The 24,548-nt window shown below is 42.6% G+C and overlaps 1 protein-coding gene across 3 annotated transcripts in view; it reads left to right on the plus strand.

The window, feature by feature from the left end:
- The window catches only part of MUC13 (mucin 13, cell surface associated), a 648,793-nt gene that overhangs the window by 325,940 nt on the left and 298,305 nt on the right, over positions 1–24,548 (plus strand). For all 3 annotated transcript variants that reach the window (XM_069224633.1, XM_069224634.1, XM_069224636.1), the window contains one exon: positions 6,042–6,148. In XM_069224633.1, coding sequence (XP_069080734.1) covers positions 6,042–6,148 — 107 coding nt within the window. The remainder of the gene's footprint in view (positions 1–6,041; positions 6,149–24,548) is intronic.

A 24,548-nucleotide genomic window follows, 5' to 3' on the forward strand; every position in this document is an offset into this window, starting at 1 on the left:
CCATTTTCTGTTGTTAGGCAGTAGGCTTAGCCACACATGTGAGGTACCATTTGTATCAGGAGACTTGTAGGAGCATTGAATAGTAGAACATTTGTTATTACCAACTGGATTTCGCTGAATTTGTGCCTTTCAGATGCAAGCCAGTGTATAAGAATGATGACATTTTGAAGAATACCCTCCAAAGCATACGCTAGGATTGGTACCTACAAATTCAGAGATATAGAAATAACTACTGCTCCTAAATTCTATATCTTGTGCCCATTCAGAAATACATAGGTTTCCTTGATACCCATTTTTCACTGGTCCTATTTCACTACAATATTTGGTCTATACTCTGAAACTCAATGAAAATCCTTTGTGTGGTGCAGCTCAGCAAGTTGTTTGCTCTGGGTAGCTTGGGTTCTTGGAGAACCTACATACCCTATATATCTCCACAACAGGAAGGATATAGCGGATGTAATGGCATATTGCTTCTGTCAATCAGCCATTGTGACAAGTTACAGATGAAAATGTTGTCACAAATGCCAGTTTTTTCCTACTGATTTTCAATATTTCTTTTTTCAGAAGTTATTTTCCTTTGGGGAAACCTAGAAGGATCTACAAATATGACCCCTTTCTGAATTCAGAAGTTGTCTTCTTTTCAGAAATCTATAGCTTTTCTTGATCACCCATGAGTTTTACACTGGTTTCCACCACAAACTAGAAGCAGGTTGAAAGCACAAAAACGGGGGAAATAGGCTGCTCGTAGAAAAATACGAAAACTGTGGTACAAAATTTGTATTTTTTGATTCAGCTTAGCATGTTCCTGAAAGCTGGGAAGATAGAGACTTTAGTACGGCAAATTGTTCATGGATGCTATTTTTAGGGAAAAAACAGACTCTTTTACCTGGAGCACTTTGTCCCTATTTTTCTCAAAAAACTAAAACTTCTGCTGTCTATTTTCTCACTCTCCTCCAGGGGAATCCACAAACACTGAGCACCTTTAGAACCCCTAGGATATTGGGAAAAAAGGACACACATTTGGCTTGGATAGCTTATACGCACACAAAGTTATAGAGGCACCACCATGAACTACCCCAACTACCCCAAATAGCTAAAAAAAGGGCTCTGCACTCTGGGGGTCGGGTGGGAGCTAGCAGCGAAAGGGTTAAAGAAATAGTTATTTGACTGTCTTGGTAGCTTTGTGGTAGTCTCTTGAAACAAATCTTGTCCTTTTCAGTCTGTGACTTATACCACTGTCATTGTCAAGTTGCAGTTGACTTGTTTTAATCTGAAAGTTCAACATTAAACTATTTGATACCAGATGTGAGGCCCTCACTAAGGGGCATATTTACAAGCCCCATAGCGCCACTGGTGCATCATGTTTCGTGACGCTCCTGTGGCTCTGTGCACTTGGCATAGTTGGACTCTTGCTCTTGGCAAGACTGCTGGTTTAGGGATGATAGCACTTTTGTTTGTAAGTGATTAAGCCAATCCTACAACAAGTTGCAACGTTCGGCCCAACCCTCCAGGCTCACAAGCAGTACCTCACCAAAAACCTAAATAGTAAAAGGTGATTTGTGGCAGCCGCTAGGCATGGACTTAAGACTGCAACATCTCAGGGGAGTGGTGGTTAAACGAAGATTACCCTTTTCTCACATGAGCAACAAGTCTCAGTTACACACAGGCAATGAAGGCGATGCAGTAAAGTTTTCAATAGGGTTTATTAACAAGACTGCAATCTACTGTAAATTGCATGGGCTGCAATGATTAGGATAATGAACAATGCAAGAAACTGAACTGTAAAAACGAGTCATGAAAATACAGACCCCCACCATTTGCAACAAAATGAGATGAGAAACAGATGTGAAATAGGCCCTACTATCCTAGCATGATGAACCTAATCTCTAACCTATAGAAAACCAGGTGTATTAAACCTAATCTGCCAGTATCATGTCCATGAGAAGAGCTCCCCAACCCACGTTACCTTGGAATTAGGTCTCTAGATCAGACTCCTTGGTGACAGGAATGCTGGGTCTGTATCAAGGCGACGTGTAGCATAGATAGCGTTGATGGCATTTGGTAGGAATCCATCTGATAACCTTGTCTGCGTGAGATGTATTTATACAGGTCTTATAGGACCCCTGGCGTAGGTAGGTTCTCAAACAATAGATAAGAAGGCATTCTTGGGGGGCAATTACATAAACAATTCCCTCTAAAAGTATTTATGTTCCTGTCACACGTAAGTGGAAAAGAACATGATGTGAATCCCTATGTATATCACTTGTCTTTGACGCCGATAGTGACGCCTTCACAGAGTGGCACTTATAACATGAAATCAAAACATCTTCCTAACTATAAACATAGCAACCATCTTGGAAGAAATAATTAAATAAATGCTCTACAACTGAGCAGGCTAAGTAGGTTACAAGTCACTAGTTGACAGGGGCACAGGCCTGCAAGACAGAAGGCTAAGCTATTTCCTGATTCCCAATAAAACCAAATAGGATCCAATAAACACTATGCACATTTACAAGGTGGTGGTAAGCCACTTTTTGTGGCTTAATGCCGCCTTGTAAAAATACCACTCCAATGCAGTTTTCAGCATCAGATGGACGTGTAATGGGTGTTGCCATGGGCGTCCACCGCAACACCCATTGCTTTTGATGCTGCGGCAGATTTACAAGAAACTGTAAATCTGCAACAAAGAGAAATGCATTAATTTCTCCTTGTTTTTGCCTTTTCTATGTGTGCTGCATAGAAAGAGCAAAACTGCCATGAATTATTGTTTATGTGCAGAAAGGTGTCCCTTCCTACACGTAAACAGTCATTAAATAATGATGATTTGTTTCTTCTATGTGCGCTGCATTTTGCAGCATACATAGAAGAGCCAGATTGCCATTGTAAATTATGTGCAGGAAGGGACACCATCCTGCACATAAACAATCCTTCCCTGCGATACAGGCACCCTTGCACTATGGTGCAAGGATGCCTGCGCTGGCTACTAAATGTAGCGCCAGTGCTAGAGGAAACACAGGGGTGCACCGTATTCTAGTAAATATGGCGCATTCTTGCATTTCAGAACTGACGCAGAGTCGCAATGCCAATTTTGACGCAATGCTGCACCAGGTTTATTGTAAATATGCCCTTATGTTTATACGTTTTGGTGGGTGCTAGGATGTCTAGAGTGAAAGATAGCTGAGGTACAGCCACCAATGAACTAGAAAAGAAGGAAGACATACTATAGGCAACTTGAATCACTGTAGCTTCCTCTTCGCCACTTGAGCATTGTAAACTCATCCTACAGTCACAGACATTTATGCTAGAGTTTGTGAAAACAGCAGAAGACACCCACGCCTTTCCTATTAGAAGGACAGTGCCCATAGGGCCCTCATGGTATTCATGCTACAGCACTTTATCTATTAAGCAGTATTATAGTGGTTGGGCTGTATATTGTCCTCCGTAGATACGAGGATGCTGTTTTCTGTGTCCTCCATAACTGTCTGTTATCATGTTCTGTGAATGAAAAACCTCCTGAGATGGTAAGCTGTTTTTTCCAAAACTACTTCCATAAACATACCACAATAATGATTCCTAGAGCAACTCAGTAGGTACTCTCGGTCTTTTCCTTGAGTAAGGTTAGACTGATCATTTCCTCTACCTTTGGAGTATACAGCATATAAATGGAGAAACTTTCACATACAGTTAGAATACATGAGTACTCAAGGCCCAGAGGTTAATTACAATTCTTATCAAAGATACTCACAACTAAGGATTGTGTCCTCAGTGTTGTCCCAATCCCCCTCCTTTTTAACTTTATATTCAACCTTTTAGCTAAAATGACCTACCCTGCGATGAATTATTTTTATTTGCATTTGGTTACACTCAAAACTGCTCAGATTTAAGGGCAACCTCACACTTCTGGTAGTCAGTTTGCATTGGATCTTCAAAATGTAGGCCCCCTGAAGCAGAAATAATCATTCCTATTAGTGCTTAATTTGAACCAGAGGTTGCCAGTGGGGGCCACTGGCACTCATTTTTGGGGGTGGCACTTATTTTTCCTCGTCAGACTTTGTCCAGAGAACCAGAGAGGGAAAACACACACATGGGAAAAAAGAGGAAGAGAAAGATGGAAAAACAGTCACAAAAGGAGATATCAGGGACTGAAAGAGTTAAGATAAATAGGCAGGGAGTGTCTGGCAATCGATTAAAGAGATCTGAAGTGGATTAAAGACCAGGCAGTCTTGGCATTTAGCACGCCAACATTTAATAGCACCAGAAGGGAGTTTCTGAGCTTTTTTTTTTTTTTTACAAACTAAGCACTGCTTCCTAGATGCTATGGTGGGCTGAGGGTACGAAAAGATAATTGGCCTTTGTAAGTGTTAAATACGCTACTGGAGTCTAGTAGTAATGCTCACTCCCGTAAATCCCACTTGCTAAAAGAGGACGTTATCAGTCTGTCTGTCTGATAGGAAATCACATCTGTTGACAGATCAAGTTTTCACTCTGTTCATGTCTGTATGTAATGGGTGCCATAGCCTTTAAATCGTCCCTGTCGTAGTCCTCTAGATAAAACAGAAATGATTGAACTTTAAATTGTTTTAGAAATACTCAATTGCTAGAATGACAGCTTTTGACTTCCCTCTATGATGTCAACAACGCATCTTATTACATCAATAATCTGGGCCGGACAGGGGAAATAAAGCAGCTGTGTCAAGAATGCTCAAACCAGCCCCCCTCCTTTCGTCGTCGCGTGCTCCCTCTTTCCCCCTCTCTCACTTCCCATCCATGCATTCTCTCACTACATACCTCTCGTTGTCACTCTCCCTTCCTCGGTCTCTCTCTCTCCCTAGAAGGCCATATGCCTGTTGCAGTTATCTGGGAGCTGGGAAATGTGGTAGCGGCACCACCAGAGGTCCCGAGCTTTGAAAAACGGCCTCCAACCCACCTCGAAAATGCCCTATGAAATAAAAGGCCCGTCTGGCACTGATGAGACTCAAATGTATATAGCACACTTGCTCCAGAGTGCTCCTAATAGAGACCCACCAAGGCTTCCCTCTGTCCGAGGCGGCATTTTGCTGAAAAAATGATGACCTGGAATGCAGCTCGAGTAACCATATACCAGGGACTGAGTTTAATTATGGCATTCCACCCAATACTTTTACTTATTTTAAATAGAGGACAGCAAAGCACTCGGGCTTTGCTCTCTGTCTCTTGCTCCTAATTGGTGAGCAAAATTGTTATCTGTTTTGAATTTGGTGTGAAATACCTTTTGTGTAGCCTAAAATGATCAAATATTGTAATTTATGGACTTTTGAAGTTGTCTGACTTTCAGACCATTGCTTGAAATATATTTCTACAGCAAAAAATACAATTTGTGCGAGGGAATGTTCTCCCATAAGCCTTTTTGTAGTGCATTCTCCAGGCCCTGCATTAAAATGGATGAACTTCATTTATGCTTTGCCCTGAAGCATTGATTGTTAGGCAAAGATATATTTTTCTAAATTAAGCAATTTGCCAAGTTTTAGGGTGTCCATCAGCGACGTTTTAAGGTTCTAACTTATGTTTTTTAAGTGACCTATAACTTAAGTCTTCACCGAGTGAGCTAGACTATCATTTCTAGTTGCTTTTGATTCCATATATCTATTATTGGAAGAAAAAGCCTTTGACAAAGTGGAACAAGAAGTGGTATTTAAAACAAGATTAATCTACTTATTTTGTCTTTGTTCATTTTTCAATATAAATATCGATTGATAGTTGATCGAAGTGTACTTCTATGATGGGAGTAGACAGTGATTAACTTTTGGTGTGCTCTTATGATTATCGTGTGTATCCCTGCAAGCGTAGTGCTGTATCTGAATATATCTGATATACAGAAATCGCCTTACGTTTGTCTCCCATGTCACTTTTAGAATATGAGCCTCTTGCTATGATCAGATAATGATACCGAAGTTGTCGAAAACATTCACTAAAAATAAAATATGTATGCTTGAATTAAAAAAAGCACGTTATACTTCGTTATCTGTACAGTGACTAAAAACGCTGATATAATGTATTTCTAGGAAAGCAGTTCTTTGGAACGGTAAATCTAAACACAACATATTCAGCAGAACTTGAGGACCCGAACAGTGCAGCATATAAAAAGTTATATAAGAAAGTCCTGGACTCTGTAAGTTTTTGCATGTTCTGTTAACTTCAATCATACTCGTTTTGAAAATGCTGAATTTAATACATTAAGTAGCATTAGTGTTGGATGCGTGTTGCAGGTGGGAGGCGTTTGATTGGTGGAAATCAGGAACACCCCTCCCAATATTCTATTGCACTACCTGATTGCCTGTGTTTAGCAATGAAACCTAGTCTGTTTCGCATGAGCAGAGAAGACACTGTGAGACAGATTTAGAGTTTGGTAGAAGCTTTGCCCTATCCGTAAGTGCGACGGATATCCCGCCCGCTGTATTACCATTGCATTATATCCTTTGATACTTTCAATAAGGCAAGAATATTTTTCATGTTTGTGAGGCAGGCCCGTCCACCACACTCTAAACCAGGCCCTCTGTTTTCAATGTTCCTGTTTTTCTGCTCTTTTGTATTTTAATGCAGTTGTTCTTTTTATAGTTCCTACATTATCTAATCTCAAACGTCTTGTTGAATATGTAATGTACACTGCAATGTTTGTGTATTTCATGGGGATTAATTATCACTCAGCCAACAAGTGTTTTGCAGCGAGCTTAGATGTGTTCTCTCCTTTATCAAACCTTTCAAATAGTACCAGTGGGATTCCCACTTTTAATTGGTGAGACCAGAAAAAATCCACTGCATGGAAACATTTCCTACTTGTTAAAACTAAAAGAACATTATAAGGTAAGTACATAAGTAATTAGTAAATGTATATAGCACATTATACACGAAAGCATTTCTAGTCTCTTTGGTGATAGATGCCATGAACTGTTTATGAGAATGGAAGCGTCTTAGCTATAAACCAAAACCTCTGGGTGGAAGGGGGTCCTGTCCCTAAGTGAAATAGGAAGATTGTTTCATAACTTAGGATCATGGTGGGCAGACCGCTCTCTCCTTTTACTGCTTGTTTTCTGCAGGAAGGCTGGGCTTGGGGGTCTTAGCAGGGGGGAAGTTTGGATAGCAGATTTTTCCATGTAAATGTTCTGGGGAAGTATTGGAGAGGGCCATGTTCGCCATTTATAGACATGTGAAAGTAATCTTACCCTTAACTTGAAGGCCTTGAAGTTTGATTCAAACTGTAGACAGTAGCTCTTTTTTTTAGATTAATGATCAGTCTTACCCCATAATTTCTAGTGACCTGCACCTCTGCAGGATTTTTTTAATCCCTAGATATAACTGTAAGGGACAGTGTGTAGAGCAAATGGACCATACGGGCACAAGGTATGAGCTAAACTATTCTTTAATGAACTGCCCTCTCTATTACGTTTGTTGTTTTTATAGGGGGAGCTTGTCTCCACCCATGATGTCCGCATCACCCACTGTACCCTATACCAAAAAATCCCTGGGTGTTTTTAGATGCATCTGACCTTATCAAATTGATTTGTTTTTAAAGAGTCGAGCTACTCCCAATGATTAGGAATTGATAAAGTTTGTGTTTGTATTTGGTACCAGGAGCCATGATGGGGGTTGTATAGCTGGTGTTTTCCCTGAACGATCGGTGTATGGTCTATTGCTCTCAGAGTGGGGAAAATCCTTTAACTAATGTTCTTTTTGGTGGTTGTTTGTGAAGACATTTCTTAGAGCTTGCTGTGACTATCGATTCTGTTGATCCAAGAAATTGTGATGTCATGCTGCCTGAGACTGCTATGTCTACAAGTGATTTTCTACAAGAAACCTCACAAGGGTGATATTGGAGATCTTGATGATTCAATGGCCTCTGATGAGATGCTCCTTGAATTTCAAGATGGTTTCCCAACCATCACCCATCAGATGTTCTTGGATTTCCCATTCCATTACTTGGAATTAGAGAATATTTCTCAGATCTTACAAATTCCCATTCTTTCTCATCCTAATTGATAACTGCGATTGACAACATTGATAAGAATTTGGTTGCCACTTTGGGAAATGTAGATATTGTCTCCATTCCTCCCTTGTTTGACTGCTCACTGCATCTCAATACTCTCCCCTATGGGTTGTCTTTCTCGGGTGCATTTGTATTCTGATTTCCATGGTGTGGTTACTTTGACAAATCTTCTGCGTCTTTTGCCCTCCTCTCCTTTTTTCTTAGGCCTACAATTGCCAGTCCCACTTTTATGATCGGTACCATTGCTGGAAATCTCCTCTCTTGTGTCCCTGAGGCTTGATGCCCCTTGTACACTCAGTTCCTTGATGTTTCCACAACTCAGTCGGTGTCTGGATGACCAAGGTTTAGCCTCACACTCATCTTCTGTTGTGGGTGTTGGCACAATCTTTATCCCAAATTCGACTCATGGGGAACTTTAACGACTAGAACTGGGAGCATGACTAGAACTGGGAGCAGAGTAGTCCTGATATGGACTTTGTTGCTCCCCAACTAGAGCCGTCACTTTTCTAATTGATTAGACTCTGTAGTAAATGCTAAAAAATCTTGTACGAATGACAAACAAGAGTGTGGTGTCAAAGCTCCACATAAATGACTAATAGGCAAATTACATAAAATCTGCCATGAGTAAATTTGGTAGCAAAGAATACAGATCATAAAACAGAGAATTGCTTACAGTTTTAAAAAAATGACAAAGATTCGCCTTCTAAGGGTAAGGGAGTAAGGCCTCCTGCACATAGAAATCTACATGTCCTTTTTTAGGACCTCTAACAAAGACATTCATACATTCTACACAAGTACATGTTTAGCAGGATATGCACCGATAGGGAACGAGTAACAGGAAACATTTCACTAAAAAATACATTTGAAGTTTCTCTAATGATAGTACTACATTGGGTTTGCAGACATTCGCAGAGTGGATTCGGGCACCTAAATCACACATTGTTTAATGACGGTCTGGATGAACTGAAATGTGCTTGGTTAGGTTCAAGGAGGGAAAGTGTTTGTGAACACTCTCTAGGTATTAGTGTGAGTGTCACAATTCTTTATTTAGAACAAAAAGAACAGCAATAGTTACCACATGATATATTGTGATTTTGGTTCAAGATGGAGGACAGTGTAAACACAACCTAGGTTAGCGTAAGGTCAATTTGTGATGATTTAATATGCAGAAAGAAAAACAACTCCTACATGGGCATTCAGCAAATGAATTGCATGCCACTTCTTTGGTTGTTATGTTAGTGGGCTGACAAAGATTCTTCTTCTTTTTCAACCCCTGTTACTTCTCTCAGTCTCATGTGTCTTTCTTGATGCTGTGTGAGACACCCCCTCTTGTTCTTAACTATTGCTTGAGGTGTGGTACTTCATGTGTGGCCAGTGCACAGTTACTGTCCCTTCATGATTGTTGTTTTTGAGCAGCTTGAGTTACATGGTTGATGACAGAAAATCCGTAATGATTCAGAACTGATTGTCTTCTTCATTTGTGAATGTTGCAAAAGGGGTTGTACTAGAATGTGTAGGTTTGCTGCAAAAGCTGCTAAACGCTCACCCAGGTGCTGGCATGCCAAGTTGAAAATGTGATGCTCTTGACCCACATTCCTTTCAGATTTGAAATGTGCACACATTGCTTCTTTCCTTTTTTGTATGACTCAATTTCTCTTATACAGAATATTCGGATGAGTTGTTTGCAGTCATGCCCTACTTCATCAATCAAAAGTTGCAGTTTTGCTTGTCTCTTGCTGTACCGCAAAATACATCCGTGAATGCAGCCAGCCATCTCTTATCTCTTGGCCCCAAAGTCTATGTTTTAGCGTCTGTGATTGGGTTTGGCACTTTGAGTTTGGGAGGCGATTTACATGGTTCTATTTCTTCTTGCATAATGGAGTAAAGTGATAACATGTTGCTACCTGAATTCTTCACCGAAGTATCTCCTTGGTATGCTTTTCAACAGGTTTACTTGCTGGAAATCTCTTTCAGTCTGAAACCTTTTCCTGTGTTGTTTTCTTGTTTTAAGCCACTCACATGTGACTTCCGTATTCATCCTTTCAAGTTGGGACTGAGATGTACTGCCTTATTTCTAGGACTTGCTAGTGCTTTTTTGTGACTGTGTTGCTTTGTGTCGGTTTAAATTATTGGTCTATTTCTCTGGTATTACAATGACAGATTCTGGGGGAATAACTTTCAATCCCCATTATCTCCTGGGGGGACACCACCCAGTATCATTAATTTTGGACCCCGGTATTTCCTTGTGGAGAAAAAGGTGAACTCATAATGGAGCCCTTAGTATGCCTCTTGTCTTTTTATTGCGACCTCTGCCTTTGCAGCAGAGCATTTTTTTGTTTATATTCTTTTTCCTTTTTTAGTTCGTTACTTTGGAGATTAGCACCCACAGGAGAGGTTTTTCTTTGCTTTTCTGATCAACACTCTCGTTGGTTTGCCTCACTTTTCTTGTCTACTTTCTTGCTTAGTTCTTTTTAAAGTAGTTCTGTTATTCTTTATTTATTTTGTATTCTGTTTCCAAAGTTTGCGTGTAGCCATTACACTCGTGAGTGTGATGTACACTTTTGTTTCTGTTTTACCTTTTCAGTATTCCATTTATATTGATTTGTCATAATTTTAATGTTCCCCGTCATTATTTTGGCTTCTGTATTCGTTCCTAAGGGACACATGATTTAAAAAAGATTACCTTATTCTTTATCTAAGTGTCTGTCTGGATTTGTCATGGCTTCCCATTGTCTGCTGCTCACCCTGCCAGACTTCCCACATTGGCTGTTTGTTTTTTCTCAATAGATCTTGTATTTTTCCTGTTCCTTACTTGCAATGGCTGCCATGTGTCTGCTGTGTTTGTAATTTCCATAACTTGACACTTCTCCTTACAAATCAGTTGGGGGCTGTATTACACGTTGGCTGCTGGCACTGCCGGATGCAGCCTTTCTTCTGCAGCCAAACATACTGTTTGATGCAGTCTTCAGCAGTCTGTAATCCTTTTTTAGGTCTCGCTTACAATCTGCCCACAGCACACCATTGTTTGTTTATGTTGTCACTCTCATTTGCAGGCTTTCTATTGCTTAGCTCCCATAAGCACCCCTTCCATTCTTGTGTTAGCTCCTCCCTGGAGCATGGACCCAGTACATGTGTCCTTTCTCATCTTGTCACATTATTTTTTTCGTTATTTTTCCCAGTCGTGCAGTGTGCTTTCCTACTATTAATAATAGCATACAGCTTCTTAGTTATGTTGCTTTCATCCAGTCTTCCGTCTCTATGAACACTTTAATAATTTTGAGACACCATTCTGGGACATTGAATTATGCTCTGGAATGACAAAACAAGGATGATGAATGTTTTTAAAAGATGCACTTTTATTTTGAAGAATGTTTTCAAAAGATGCGTTTTTATTTTACATTGGTTTTTTTTTTGCTTTCAAAAGAAGAACTTTTATTTTACATTGGGTTTAATCAGTTAATGACACGGTGTGTATTTGTATATCTTTCCAGCAGTTTCCAATTTTCTGATGTTTTGCAGTTTCTTATTTATGTTGCTTTCACCCTATCTGCTGTGCCTATTGGTGATTTAGTTACTTACACCCACAAATGTACTACTCTACACAACTGTAATCTACGCTACTCCACTCTACACCACACCTCTGCACTCCACTCCATGCCACTCCACTCCAAGCATTGTACTTCACTCCACTCTACACAGCAACAGTCCATTCTACTGTTCCCCAGCTATAACACTCTGCCCTACGCCACTCTACTCTATGCCACTGTTCTATACATCAATCCACTCCACTCAATGCCACTCCACTCTATGCACTCTACTCTACAACATTCTACTCGACACCACTCCACTCTGCCCCACTAGATGCCACTCTATCCTACAGCACTCCACTCTATGCCACCTCCTACACCAATTCATTCTATCTATCCTACTCTATGCCACTTCACTCTATGACACTCTACTCGCTCTATGCCACTTGGGGTTTTGTAGTTTCTACTGAGTTATTTGTGAGAATGTTCTGGAACCTGACATTAAGTGATACCTTTCTAGTTAGCTCACTTAGGGCCAGATTTACAAGGTGTTAGCGCCTCCTAGCACTACATTAGCGTCTTCTTTTTTTTTTTACACTAATGTGGCTCAAGGAGGCAATTTTCACTGTGCCATATTTACAAAGTATGCTTTGTGCCACTTTGCGACCCCTAGCGCCACATTATGCCTGCGTCAGGCATAATGTATGCAAGGGGGCGTTCTGGCGTTAGGAGGCTGGCAATAATGGCACAGTGAAATCTACAAGGTTTCACTGCTCCATTTTTGGCTTTATTTTTAACACGCCTGCTAAGAGCAGGCGTTAAAATGACACACCCATTTAAACCAATCAAATCAATGGGCCTCTTTGCACTTTTCTACACTAGCATCAAAAGTTTTGATGCTAGTTTAGCAAAGCGCCACAATAGCGTCAAAAATGTTGATGCTTTTATTCTAACTACCGCCATGGTGCGCCATATTGTAAATGCGGTACACACATGGTGTTGTTAGGTGGTGCAAGGGTGACACAAGAAAAGTGGAGCATCAGCACCATTTTCTTGTAAATCTGGCTCTTAGTTTAGCCAATAAGAGTGTCATCAAAATGCTGATCTACATCCTTCTCCCAGCTACTCCTACCTCTTATCGTGGAGCCTGCAGACTGTTTGCATTTCATTATGTAGATATTGGTGACATGCTTTTGAATCTAAAATCCACAAATATGTAGTAAAGTAAACAATTAGTTCCCGGTTTGCTCAGATCCCCTCCCCATCACACTGTAATCAGTTTGCAGAGCTTAAATGCCGATTGTGACCTTTGTAGATCTTCCAAGGGTTACTCAACTATGTCAATTAACTTAACCTTGGAGCCTCAATCTAAATTGTCCATCACTATAAGGGCCTCATTTACAAATGGCCTGGGCTGCTAGTGCATCACTTTTTTTGACGCACCGGCAGCACAGGCTGCAGGGCCATATCTACAGGGCCCCACACAGCTGCTTTCCATGACTTTCCATGGTCTTGTAGATATGGTCCCCTTTCACACCATACTCTGTGTGAAAGGAGTGTTCCATGGGTGTTGCTGTGGGTCGTCCCACACAACACCCACGGAATCTCACACATTCCCAGATTTACAAGGTTTCAGAAACCTGGAAATGCTTCCATTTTCTACATCATCCCAGGGTTGGTGATAGAGTGGCGCAACGGGGAGAAATAACATTATTTCTCCCCGTTTTTTCAGAAGGGGGAAAACTCCTCTCATGATTGTTTTTGTGCAGGAAGGTGTTCCTTTCTGCACAAAAATAATTATCCCTGCAACGCAGGCATCCTGGCATCATGATGCAAGGGTGCCTGTGTTGGCGCATGGATCAATTTGAAAGTACAGGAATGCGCTGTAACTTGTAGAAATGGCACATTCCTACCCTTTTTTTTTACACTGAGCAGTGCAGCAAAAAGGCTTGTAATGCTGTCCTGTGCCAAAACTTTGTAAATAAGGCCATAAATTCTCCATTTCCTCAGCCTGAATACCTAACCACACATGCCTGTCCAATATATGCTGCTCTCCCCATGCTCTTCTCACTCTTTTAAATACCAGAAGGGAACATTCTATTGGTGTGATATTAACTATCCTCTACATATTTTTTTCCCATAATTACATGGGAATTACTTTTCAAGTAACAAATCACTATACAGCATGGTGGATCTTTTTAGGTGCATATTTTGTGATGGATATTTGTAACTGCAGATTACTCCCCAGGCAACATTTGCATCAGGAAAGCTATCTTCAGCAGTACTCCCATGCTTCCCTCGGTGATGCTTTGTAGCTTCGCATTGGCTCTGTACCACTGCAGAAGTGACGGAGCTGCATGTAAGTGCCATCTCTGCTCGCTGATGTCAGTTCCTCTCTTTCTCTGCCTTCTAATGCAAATCTGGAGCTTTGCTTCCTATTTTGTTGGCCTACTGACAACTTCTGAAATTAAAATAAAGTGTGCCAGTGAATATGTCTCCATCCATAACTACAGGTTTCAAACCATGCCATGATTGGAGAAAACAGATGTCCACGATAGTACCCCATGATGTGTGTCTCGGGTGTCTGGGATCAAGCCATGATTTAAGGGTGTGGGATAATTGTGCCCTCATTCACGCAAAGGAGACCTGGGACCAGGAGGTGAAGATAAACCTTTCGCAACACAAGAAGAAGTCACTGCCTTTTTGTAAACGGGAGCAGACTTGGTCCCGCTACCTTGCCCATTCACCTGAGCTGTCAACTTTATGCTCAAAGTCCTCAGGAAAGTCAAAATCGAAGCCCAAGCTCAATTATAAAAAAGCAGGGCTGGGCTTGAACCCATCCCAACACTCTGAAGCTTAGAAAGAAGGTGCGAGGGCATCTTGATGTGAGTCGTTCACCTTCAAGGTCTCTGGTCATAGAGCTGATTCCTCAATTAATTCTGGTGCGCCCTGAGTTGCCCAGGCCATTAGTGATGGTATAGCATATTAAAGGCACTAAGGAGGCCATGTTGCAGATATTTGGTTCGGTTCTAGTTCCCCTGGGTGCATCTTTGGGCTCTAAGGCCCCAAAAGTCCCCAGTCAGGTACCTGGCTGCATATCTATCATCGCACAGACTGACCCTGTTGGGCACACTTCGGGCCCCATTCTGACACCAGCACATACTTCAATTCTGCCTCCAAGACCTTCGCCGTTCTCGTCCATGTCAACGCTGTCACCGGTGCCAACTGCGGAAGAGGATCTGGTGCTGATACCAATATCTCACACAAAACCAAATTCGTCTTAATTGAAGCCATATCAAGTTATAAAAGCATGACAGGTCATCATGCACCCTGACTCTGACCCAGTGCCTGTAGTAAGGTATATACACCAGCATAGGCTCCATTGTATTTTTGGGTTTGATTTAGAATATGGGACACACCAGGAAGTAGACAATGATGGTGGTGATGAGGATAGTTTTCTCCACCACCGCTAAACAGATGAACCTTTCTACAGAGACTTGAAAGAGATCTGTGGACCTGGCACCTCTCCAGAGGCAGGGTTTGACTTGCCACTTGGTCCACCAATGGAAGAAAGTGGTGGCCTGAAAGGCAACTGAGATTCCAGATTTATAGATATCCTCAGTCAAGATCAAACAATTTTGCAGCAGGAGCCAGCTACTTCTGAGCCCTTGTTTCCTTTTAATGAGGCATTAATTTCTACCTTGATGCCTCCTTGGTTAAAGCCCTGTACCTGCCATCCAGTAAACAGGCTGGTGGCATTAGACTGTCTCCTGGCAAATCTGATTTTCTTAGCAAACGTCCTCCTCGAGAGAGCCTTGTGGTTTAGGACTCATCCAATAAAGTGAACCCCAAGTCATTTCCTGACGTTCCTCTGGATAAGGAATCCAACAGAATTTAAGCTTTTGGCAAATGTGTGTGTTTCTTCGCAAGCCTTGCATTGGTGTCAGCTAATGCAGGTCACCGGGTCCCTACACGCATGCCATGTGGGATATAGCCACAAGATCTTGTCTGCGTTCCTGAAAGACCTTAGGGCCTCTTTGGCTTAGACAATTTGTGATAGACAAAATGGAACCAAATATGTTTTCAGTGATGGTCTGAGTACTGCAGTTTACGTAGGTAGGGCAGTTGGCACCAGTGTTGTACTTTCTTGACATGTGTGGAAGTGCTCCATAGGATTTTCTGGCTATGAACTCTCCCTCATGGATATGCCCTTTGATGGGTCATGTCTTTTTAGTGAGAAGGTAGGCATTGCATTGGAGCACCTTAAGGAAAGTAAGGCCCTGCATACTCATTGGAGTCAAGTATATTTCACACCAATTCAAAAAGTTAATAGGGTATGCCAGAGGGAAGGTGTATCACAGACAGTCTCCCCAACAAGGACAGCATTCACCCCAGTCCTTTCGAGGTCATGGACATGGCCAGCAGGGGTATCAGTCCTCCCATTCCTCTTGCCCTGCAGCACCAGTCACCAAACCACTTTAGTTTACCCTTAGAGGTGCATGCTCATCTAAGGGGACGGGCTCCATCACTTCCCCCCACATTCAACAGATGGGTCTCACAAATAATGCATCTTGGCTATGCCCTGCTCTTTCTTTTTAGCCCACCAACATTACTTTCAAATCAGAAAGTATTTCAGAAGAGCACCTGTCCATTCTGCTTCAAAAAGTGTCAGTTATACACTTCAAGAGTGTGATTGAGAGGGTACTGGGCTTGGAAAGAGGAGAGGGTTGTTATTCTCACTATTTCTTTGTGCCGAAGAAGTACTTGATCTCAGGCCTTATTTTGGACCCTTGGCCTCTGAACGACTTTATGCGAAGAAAGACACATTCAAAATGCTCACATCCATTTCCTGTCTGTACTGGACCTGAACAACAGGATGGTATCTTTGAACTTGCAGGATGCATATTTTCACATACACACCCTGCAGTCCCACAAAACTTACCTGAGGTGCAAGGTAGGCCAGTAGCATTTTCAGATCAATGTACTCCCCTTTGGCCTCATCAGCTCCCCTTGTGTGTTCTTGTAAGTTATGGCGGTGGCCCCAGTCCACCCTCTGTTTTTGGGGATATCAGTTTTGCCCTACCTAACAACTTTTTTTTATTGTAGCTTTGTAAATAAAACAGAAACACCTGAAAACAACTGCATTTCCACAAAACATTCAAGACATGCATATTACTCAAATTTCATCACATCGCATTCTGCATGAATTGTCAGATTATTAAACCAGAGTTTGTTGACAATTTTCAAACCAGAGACCCAGTGAATAGAGGGTCCACTAGTGACAGCAAGTGTTGATTAATTCAATTGCAGGACTGTAGCTTTACCATCGGAGAGATAGGTTTGTTTATCACACCTAGCACACTGACTGCTAAGCAGAGCCTCATGTATCACTCAAGTTCTTTGCTTCCTTCATGGTCAAATATATGCTGAATGAGCCCCACATTTCTAGACTTGGCCAGCATTATAGTCCAGTATTCCTCTAGTCGTTCCTGGCAATACGAGACATCTTTTAGCCATTAAAACGGTGGGGTATCCCTGTCCCTAGTACATTGCTTCTCATCGTTTTGCCACAGCAGTATTATCCCTGTAAACTTGCTTGTAACAGCTGGAACATTCTTAACAAATCCCAGTAAACCACCAGTGGCTCCCCTGCCTCAATACCTGACTGTTGAAAGTGGGCTCCCCACAGTCAGTTGTAGACCACCTCCAGATGTCAGTGAATGTTCTGACATTTTGGGGTTCACCATCAACTAGCTGAAATTGCACCTGACTTCTTTGCAGAACTTCCATTCATTAGAGCTGGATTTTTCATGCTCGGTCCTGGACCCCGTTGAGATCAGGCCTAAGGATTTTTTGACCTCTTAGCGTATTGCGTCCTCTTTGTCAGCTACACCAGGTAGCTCAAGTGAGGTCTGCAATGGAATTTGAGGTTCCAATGGGCCTAGCATCAAAGAAATCTGACAGATGTTATCCAGCTCATGAGTGGAGGTGGCTCATGACCTGCAGTGGTGACTGCTCCATCACAGCTGGTCCAGTGGCAGGCCCCTCTCCCTTCCCCACACATAGCTGATAATAGTATGGTTATGGATGTGTCCTTGCTGGTTTGGGGAGGTCATGTGGGGGAAGAGTAGAACAGAGGACTCCAATCTCTGATGAAAGCCCGGCTTTATATCAGTCTGCTGGAGTTAGGGACATTTGTTTGGCTGTGTAGGCCTTCCTGCCATCCAGCAAGGGGAGGCTGGACCAGATTCTCATAGAAAAAACTACTGCCATGTGTTATTGGAACAACTATGGTGGAGTGGGTTTCTGGGGCCCGAGCAAGGAGGCTCTTCACCTCCGTGAGCTGCAGGGCATTTCCCTGATCGTGAACCACCTAGAACGGTCTTTGAATGCCAGATTAAATGTGCTGAGTCAGCAGTGTCTGGCAGATCATGAGTGGCATCTACATCATGAGGTGGCACAGAGATGCCACCTCAGATGTCAATCAGCAGCTCAGAGAACACCTAGAACAAAACCACCTGCTCAACTACTCTCAATCAGGATTCTGAGCAAACCACAGCACAGAGACCGCATTGATCGAAGCCACGGATGATATCAGAGCCCTCCTCAACCGAGGAGAAACAGCAGCGCTAATCCTACTGCACCTCTCTGCGGTATTTGACAAAGTCTCCAACCACATGCTCCTCAAGAGACTCCACAACATCGGTATTCAACAAGATGCCAGCAAGTAGATTGCCTCGTTTGTCTCAGGCCACAGGCAAAACATCCGCCTTCCACCTTTCACCTCTGCACTCTAGACCATCATCTACGGTGTAACCTCAGCCCCACCTTATTCAATGTCTACATGACCCCCCTCGCAAACATTATCAGATCCCATGGCATCACCATACTCTCCTAAGCCAGCAACACCCAACTGATCCTCTCGCTTACCAAGGATCCACACAATGCCAAAACCAACTTCCGCAGCGCCATGACTTAGCAATGTGGATGAAAGACAGCTGTCTCAAGCTCAACATATACAAGACAGAAGCCCTGATCATCAGGAACAACACCAATGTACGGGACCACACTTGTTGGCCAGCTGAACTCAGACCAACACCCACCCCATCGGACAATGCCCGAAACCTCTGCATCATACTAGACAACCAACTGTCACTGAGACATCAAGTGAACTATGTAGCCTTCTCTCACTTTCACATACTCTGGATGCTCCTTTGAATTTTCAAGTGGATCCCCATCAACGCAAGGAAAACAGTCACACACGCACTGGTAATAAACTGCCTTGACTACGCAATACTTTCTGCTCCGGCATCCCCTCGCAGCTCCACAAAAGACTACAGACCCTACATTACACCGTGTCCAGCCTCCTCCTGAACCTTCCTAGATGTGCCAGCATCACCCGCCGCACCTCAAGGATCTCCACTGGCTTCTGGCCCAGAAGAGATGCCAGTTCAAAATCCTCACTCTGGCTTTCAAAGCTCTACACAATCAAGGACTAACTTATATCAACCACAGACTAAACTTCCACACCCCTGCAAGACAGCTACGCTCTGACACCCTCAACCTCGCACATTCCCCCCGTCCTCCCCCTGCATCCATAGGACTTGAACCGGCAGCCATTCCTCCTCCCACATTGCAGCCAAGCCCTGGAATACCCTACCCCTGCACCTCAGAACATCTACCTCCTTAGCGGTGTTCAAGAAAAGGTGCAAGACCTGGTTCTTTGAAAGAGACACAGCACCATCAGAGTCCAGAGAACCGTAGGGCTGATAGTTGTCACGCTTAAAAAATGATTGATCGATTGAGGGCATCTCACAACAGTGGGAAGAACTCTGACAATGACAATACCTCTCCACCACTGTCAGAACAAGCAGTGTCAAAAAAATTTAGCATTGTAATTCCTGCAAGAAACTAGCCTGTCGTTGCATTCTGTCTGGAATTGAACATGAGATTTGTGTACGACTTCTTGCCCAGAGTCCTGAAGAAAAACAAGAACGACTGGGCCCAGGTCTTGATTGTCCAGAACTGTGTTGTACCTGTAGCCTTTGGAAGAAGCATCTGTCCTCTGACCAGGATATCACTTCATGAGGATCTTCATCGCAGCAACAGAACAGGGTCCTCCAAATTAACCCACACAATCTACATCTACATGCATGGAGATTGAGCAGCGGCAACTGACAGCTTTTACTTTGATCGTACAATGGAACTCGGTGTGGACAATCAGCATTTTGTGAGGTTCTCAGGAGAGAAGAAAGGGAAGGTTGTGCAGAAGAGGACCCCCTTGAGGCAGATAGTACTCTTCATCAAGACAGACTATACACTGGCCAAGAAGTAGCCACCGGAAGTTCCAGATCCAGTCTGGCACTTGGAGACTATTATAAGAATATGAATCTGTGGTTAGATCCAGTAGAAAGAGTTTTTACCTCTATAAACCTGGAACCATTAGCCCTTCTCCATCCAAGTCCCTAGTAAGAGGTGTATAAGAATTTTGGAACAACAGTCTTAACAAGGGCAGTCCTAGTGATCTTATTCAACTGATCTACGTTCCCTACAAAAATATATGTTCAGCACCAGGATACCCATTTGGATGACAGTGCGCTTTACAAGTACAGGTAACTTATATGTCAAGAATTACAAATAGTGGTCAACAGTATCTTAATTGCTGCAAATATTGATGCCTATCTAAATGATGTATGTGCCACCTGGAAATGCAACACTTCAGTGTAGTCTTACCTCATAGTTCAGAAACCCTCAGACTTAACCTAATTAATTAATAGACCTGAAATTTCCCTAAACTAGTCTACCACACTAGAACCAGTCACAGAGCGAAATGCTAGACTGGATTCCATGGGCTATTATTGCCTTCTCTATAAATGCCATAACTACATTTTTACATCTCGCTTATCAGACAGTGTAAGCTGGTTGACTGCGAAAGACCTTTTGTAGGCTTACCCAAAAAGTACCGTGGGTGTAAATCCTTCCTCCGTTGCTTATCATGGGTTAGCTCTATTGGCACTCTAGTTTGCTTGTTTCTTATGCGATACTTGGCTTTGTCTTCATGAGTGTGTCCATCCCCTCTTTTCTATTCTTTTGATTGGCTGAGGTATAATTTCGAAGCTCAGTTTTAGGTAACTTCTCTTATCTTTATCTTTTTGGTAATGCACTCCACTAGAGTGCATACACTTTCCAGCTCACCATTGCGTCTTTTTACGCCTGCAAATCTCTCTCTCTCTCTCTCTGTCTCTCTCTCTCTCTCTCTCTCTCTCTCTCTCTCTCTCTCTCTCTCTCTCTCTCTCTCTCTCTCTCTCTCTCTCTCTCTCTCTCTCTCTCTCTCTCTCTCTCTCTCTCTCTCACTCACAGAACACACTGCTGCTACACATGGACGTCAATTCACCGAAATGCCCAGGATAGCGAAAAATCACCGGTACATACTCTCTCACATTTGCACACTCTCAGCCGCAAGCACGCACACAACATACATTTAAAAGCATTTCCACTTGCCTCAGCTGCCATATAAATGCCTATTCCATCTAACTGTACTCCATTTTGATCACACTAATCGTGGATAATATGTTATTAGTCACTATTAGCGTAGTAAAAAATGACAGAAAACAGAGTGGAGCTCCGACTGATGTTCACAAGTAAGAGGTACCACTGTGTTCCTGGCACTAAATTTGCCAGCCCTGGGGTGAGGGGTTGCAAAGTGCAAACCAGGGGTCGCAGGCAGAATTAAGGCCCCTCATTATTTGTTTTGCAGTGGGTGTCCCTCCAGAAATATGTGGCGATCAGCGGCACTTATTCAGGTTTTAAAAAGACCCCGTGCCAAGACTGCCCTTCCACATTTCAGAAGAGATTGCACCATCTTCTACATGCCGTTGCTCATTTTTTATGACGTTTGATTAAATACATTTGGGAAAATGTCATTTTTTGCTGGAGTAACATACGGTTTATGTGTGAAAGTAGGGCGATGTCAATAGACAAAGTACTTAACTAACGATGGTTAGATATGAAATTGACATTTTATAATAAACACAACAGCATTGTTGCAGCATAGCACTAAAACTACCAGGCAACTTGGAACACTAGTGAAATAGCAGCTGCAGGTTGGACACCTTCTATGGTCAGCCTTGAACTGTCTATAAATGAGTCCATCCATTTATACACTCATTCATCCAAACCTCCATTCTATACATCAAGTGCATCCATCGACTCATCTGACCATTTCCACCCAAATCATTCCAATTCCTTCACTCATCCACCTACCACCCATCTATCCCTAGAGCTGATGATTTCATCAGTCCCAACCTAACCAAAGCCATCCACCTATGCATCTATCAACATTCCCCAAACTCATCTATCTGCCACGCACACAGTTTTTCAAGCCCTCCATCCATACCTGACCTTCCATACAAACTTAAGCCTATCGGCCCAAAAGGACATCCATTGAGCCATCAGCCGTTTCCCAAAATGTATCTACCCACAAGATAGATTCATCCATCTCAGCTACCAACAAATCCATCCATTCATCTATCCATCCATCCATCCATAAACACCACCCTCTCTCGAATAAATCCATCCAGACACTACACTCTCTCGAACGAGTCCATCCATCCATCCATAGGCATCACCTACCCTCGCACCATTCCATCGGTCCATTGGCACCCCCAGCAGCCTATTCTCCCCTGTTCTCTCTACATGCTCCCTAAACCTTTTTCCTCCGTTCCCACCCCAACCCTCGAAGTCATTTAAAAAATGCTTTAATAAAAGTTTTGGGAGGAGAATACTGCTGCCATTTACTGCTTATCTGCCCCAACAGAGAAACCGGGATGACATCCAGTGTATACTTTGGAGAAATGAGTCAACAGACATCTGACATTAGATTGCTTTTTATTTTGGGCAAACTGTAATCACTAAAAAAGGGGGATTAATGACTCTGCAGAAGGCAGTAACGTGCTTCTTCTTTCCAGCCTGAACCAGGAAGGCCCACGCTGTTTCTATTATTTGTTTTTTCCTCGCTTCGAAAGCCTCTTTTTATTGTTTCCTGCAGCAGTTCACCTCCCTTCACCCACGTGGTTTCCTTTTGAGGACCAACATACGGTGCTTATGAGCTACTGAACAACTTGATCAAACTATCTACTGGGTCTGATCCATTGTGCGCCAACCTTGACCGTTGCAAATGTTTTCAAATGGCCACACATCTCCTCAAAGGTGGACAAGATTACATATGATTCTGCCTCTTCATCCAAGCAATTCCAACATGCATCTGGTTTATTCTCCCCTAAAACAGCTCTACAGGAGCAACCGCTGCCCGCTTCCTCATAGCCCCACTGTTCATAGTATAATCCATCCCACTGGCTGGAACCGGATTTTGAACATTGACCTTTTTCGATATAATTGTGAAGTCAGCCACTAAAAATGAAATAAACTCAGAAAATAAAATATGATCTATTGTGCTACCAAAATTACCCCTATGACAAGAAGGCACTGAGCACCTTTAAACTGGACAGGACTCTGAAGCAAACACCAGACTGTGATTCAGTATCAAACAATTCAAGGCTTCCCCATAATGGTCATGTGAAAACTGTACTTGAATTTATCCCAGATATCAGGATAGCCACAAGCCGCAATGCGAGAATGGCTACATAGCATTGAAGTCACCCAGCTCCGCTAAAGGATAAAAGCCTTTGCACTTAAAGACGAAGTGCTCTAAATCATGATCTAAATCATCCAGTACCTCCACTTCTTTTGTGATCAAATATATTATTATAGTTTACTCAGGAGATATCATGTGACCCTACAATGGAAACACACCAGCTGAGTGTTTAACTTTAGCAGCATCACTGTTTGAGATGAAGACATCTAATTCATCTCTTGCCTTTCCTCTCTTTGAGGGCACAGCTGGAGTGCACCAGGAGGTGTACCCATTCAACCACATATATTCTCTACCGCCCACGTCTTTGGAACACATACAATGAATATTTCTAATTAAATGTTAACCAGTCTGGATTTCCCAATTTAGGGCCTACTTGGGTGTACTGGGTGAGCTTATTTTCAGGGCCGGCTTCAGGGGGGTAGGGCTTGTTCGGCCGCACTGGGCGCTTACCTGGAGGTGGGTGCACTGACCTCAGAAGGGGCGTCGTCTTGAGCAATCACTTTCGATTTTAAAACACTTGCTGCAGAGTTTCTTGTGCTCCAGCTTTCAGACAGCAATAAAAATGTTAAGGTAACTCTTGTGATTAATGTTCCTGCTAGAGAGAGAAATCGGTATTTTGTCTAGTGGCAGTTTTAACTCACCATAAAGTAGCTCAGAGGGGTAATATGCCTGCTGCAAAGAACAGATCAGTATTCTGTGCGGGCTGCTGAGTCGATTAGTAAAGCCAGAATTAACCTCTTCTTTAAAATAAATGAAATGTATGTGGGAGAGGCGTTGTGTGGAGATGAGAGCTTCTTTTGCCAGATAGTAGTGAGGGAATCTGAGGAGGAGGCCATGGGGGCACCAAAATAGATTGTCACTCCGGGTTCACCAGCCTTAAAGCCGGCCTTGCTTATTGTAATTGCTTGCGTGAGTCAATAATTTTTCACCAGGGCACTTAAGGAGTCAAAGGCATTACTAGTGGCTGCATTGTGGACTAATGGCTTCCCTCCAGGCCCTCTCCTGTGTATATCACAGGATAGTTCCTATCACAATCCTCTGGTTCAGACAACTAGCCCCTAGGAAGGGCTTAAATACTACTAACAGTATTCCTCTTTCCACCACAACGGACGAACAAATTCCTTATAACGGTGGGGTCCTTAAAATTTACCACAATACAATCTTGTTTATCAAAGTTTTGCCTTTTATCAAACAATGGCACTTCTGGCCACAATTAAGTTGTGATAAACACCATAATTCTCCCTCAAATGACTGGTGAACTGAAGAGTTACCGACCAGCATTCTTTTTACCCGAACCATAGTGGAGGAACATTTGTTAACACTATAACATATGGGTTGGCCTCTGGTG

This window comes from Pleurodeles waltl, chromosome 3_1, assembly GCF_031143425.1.
Source record: "Pleurodeles waltl isolate 20211129_DDA chromosome 3_1, aPleWal1.hap1.20221129, whole genome shotgun sequence".
Taxonomy (NCBI): domain Eukaryota; kingdom Metazoa; phylum Chordata; class Amphibia; order Caudata; family Salamandridae; genus Pleurodeles; species Pleurodeles waltl.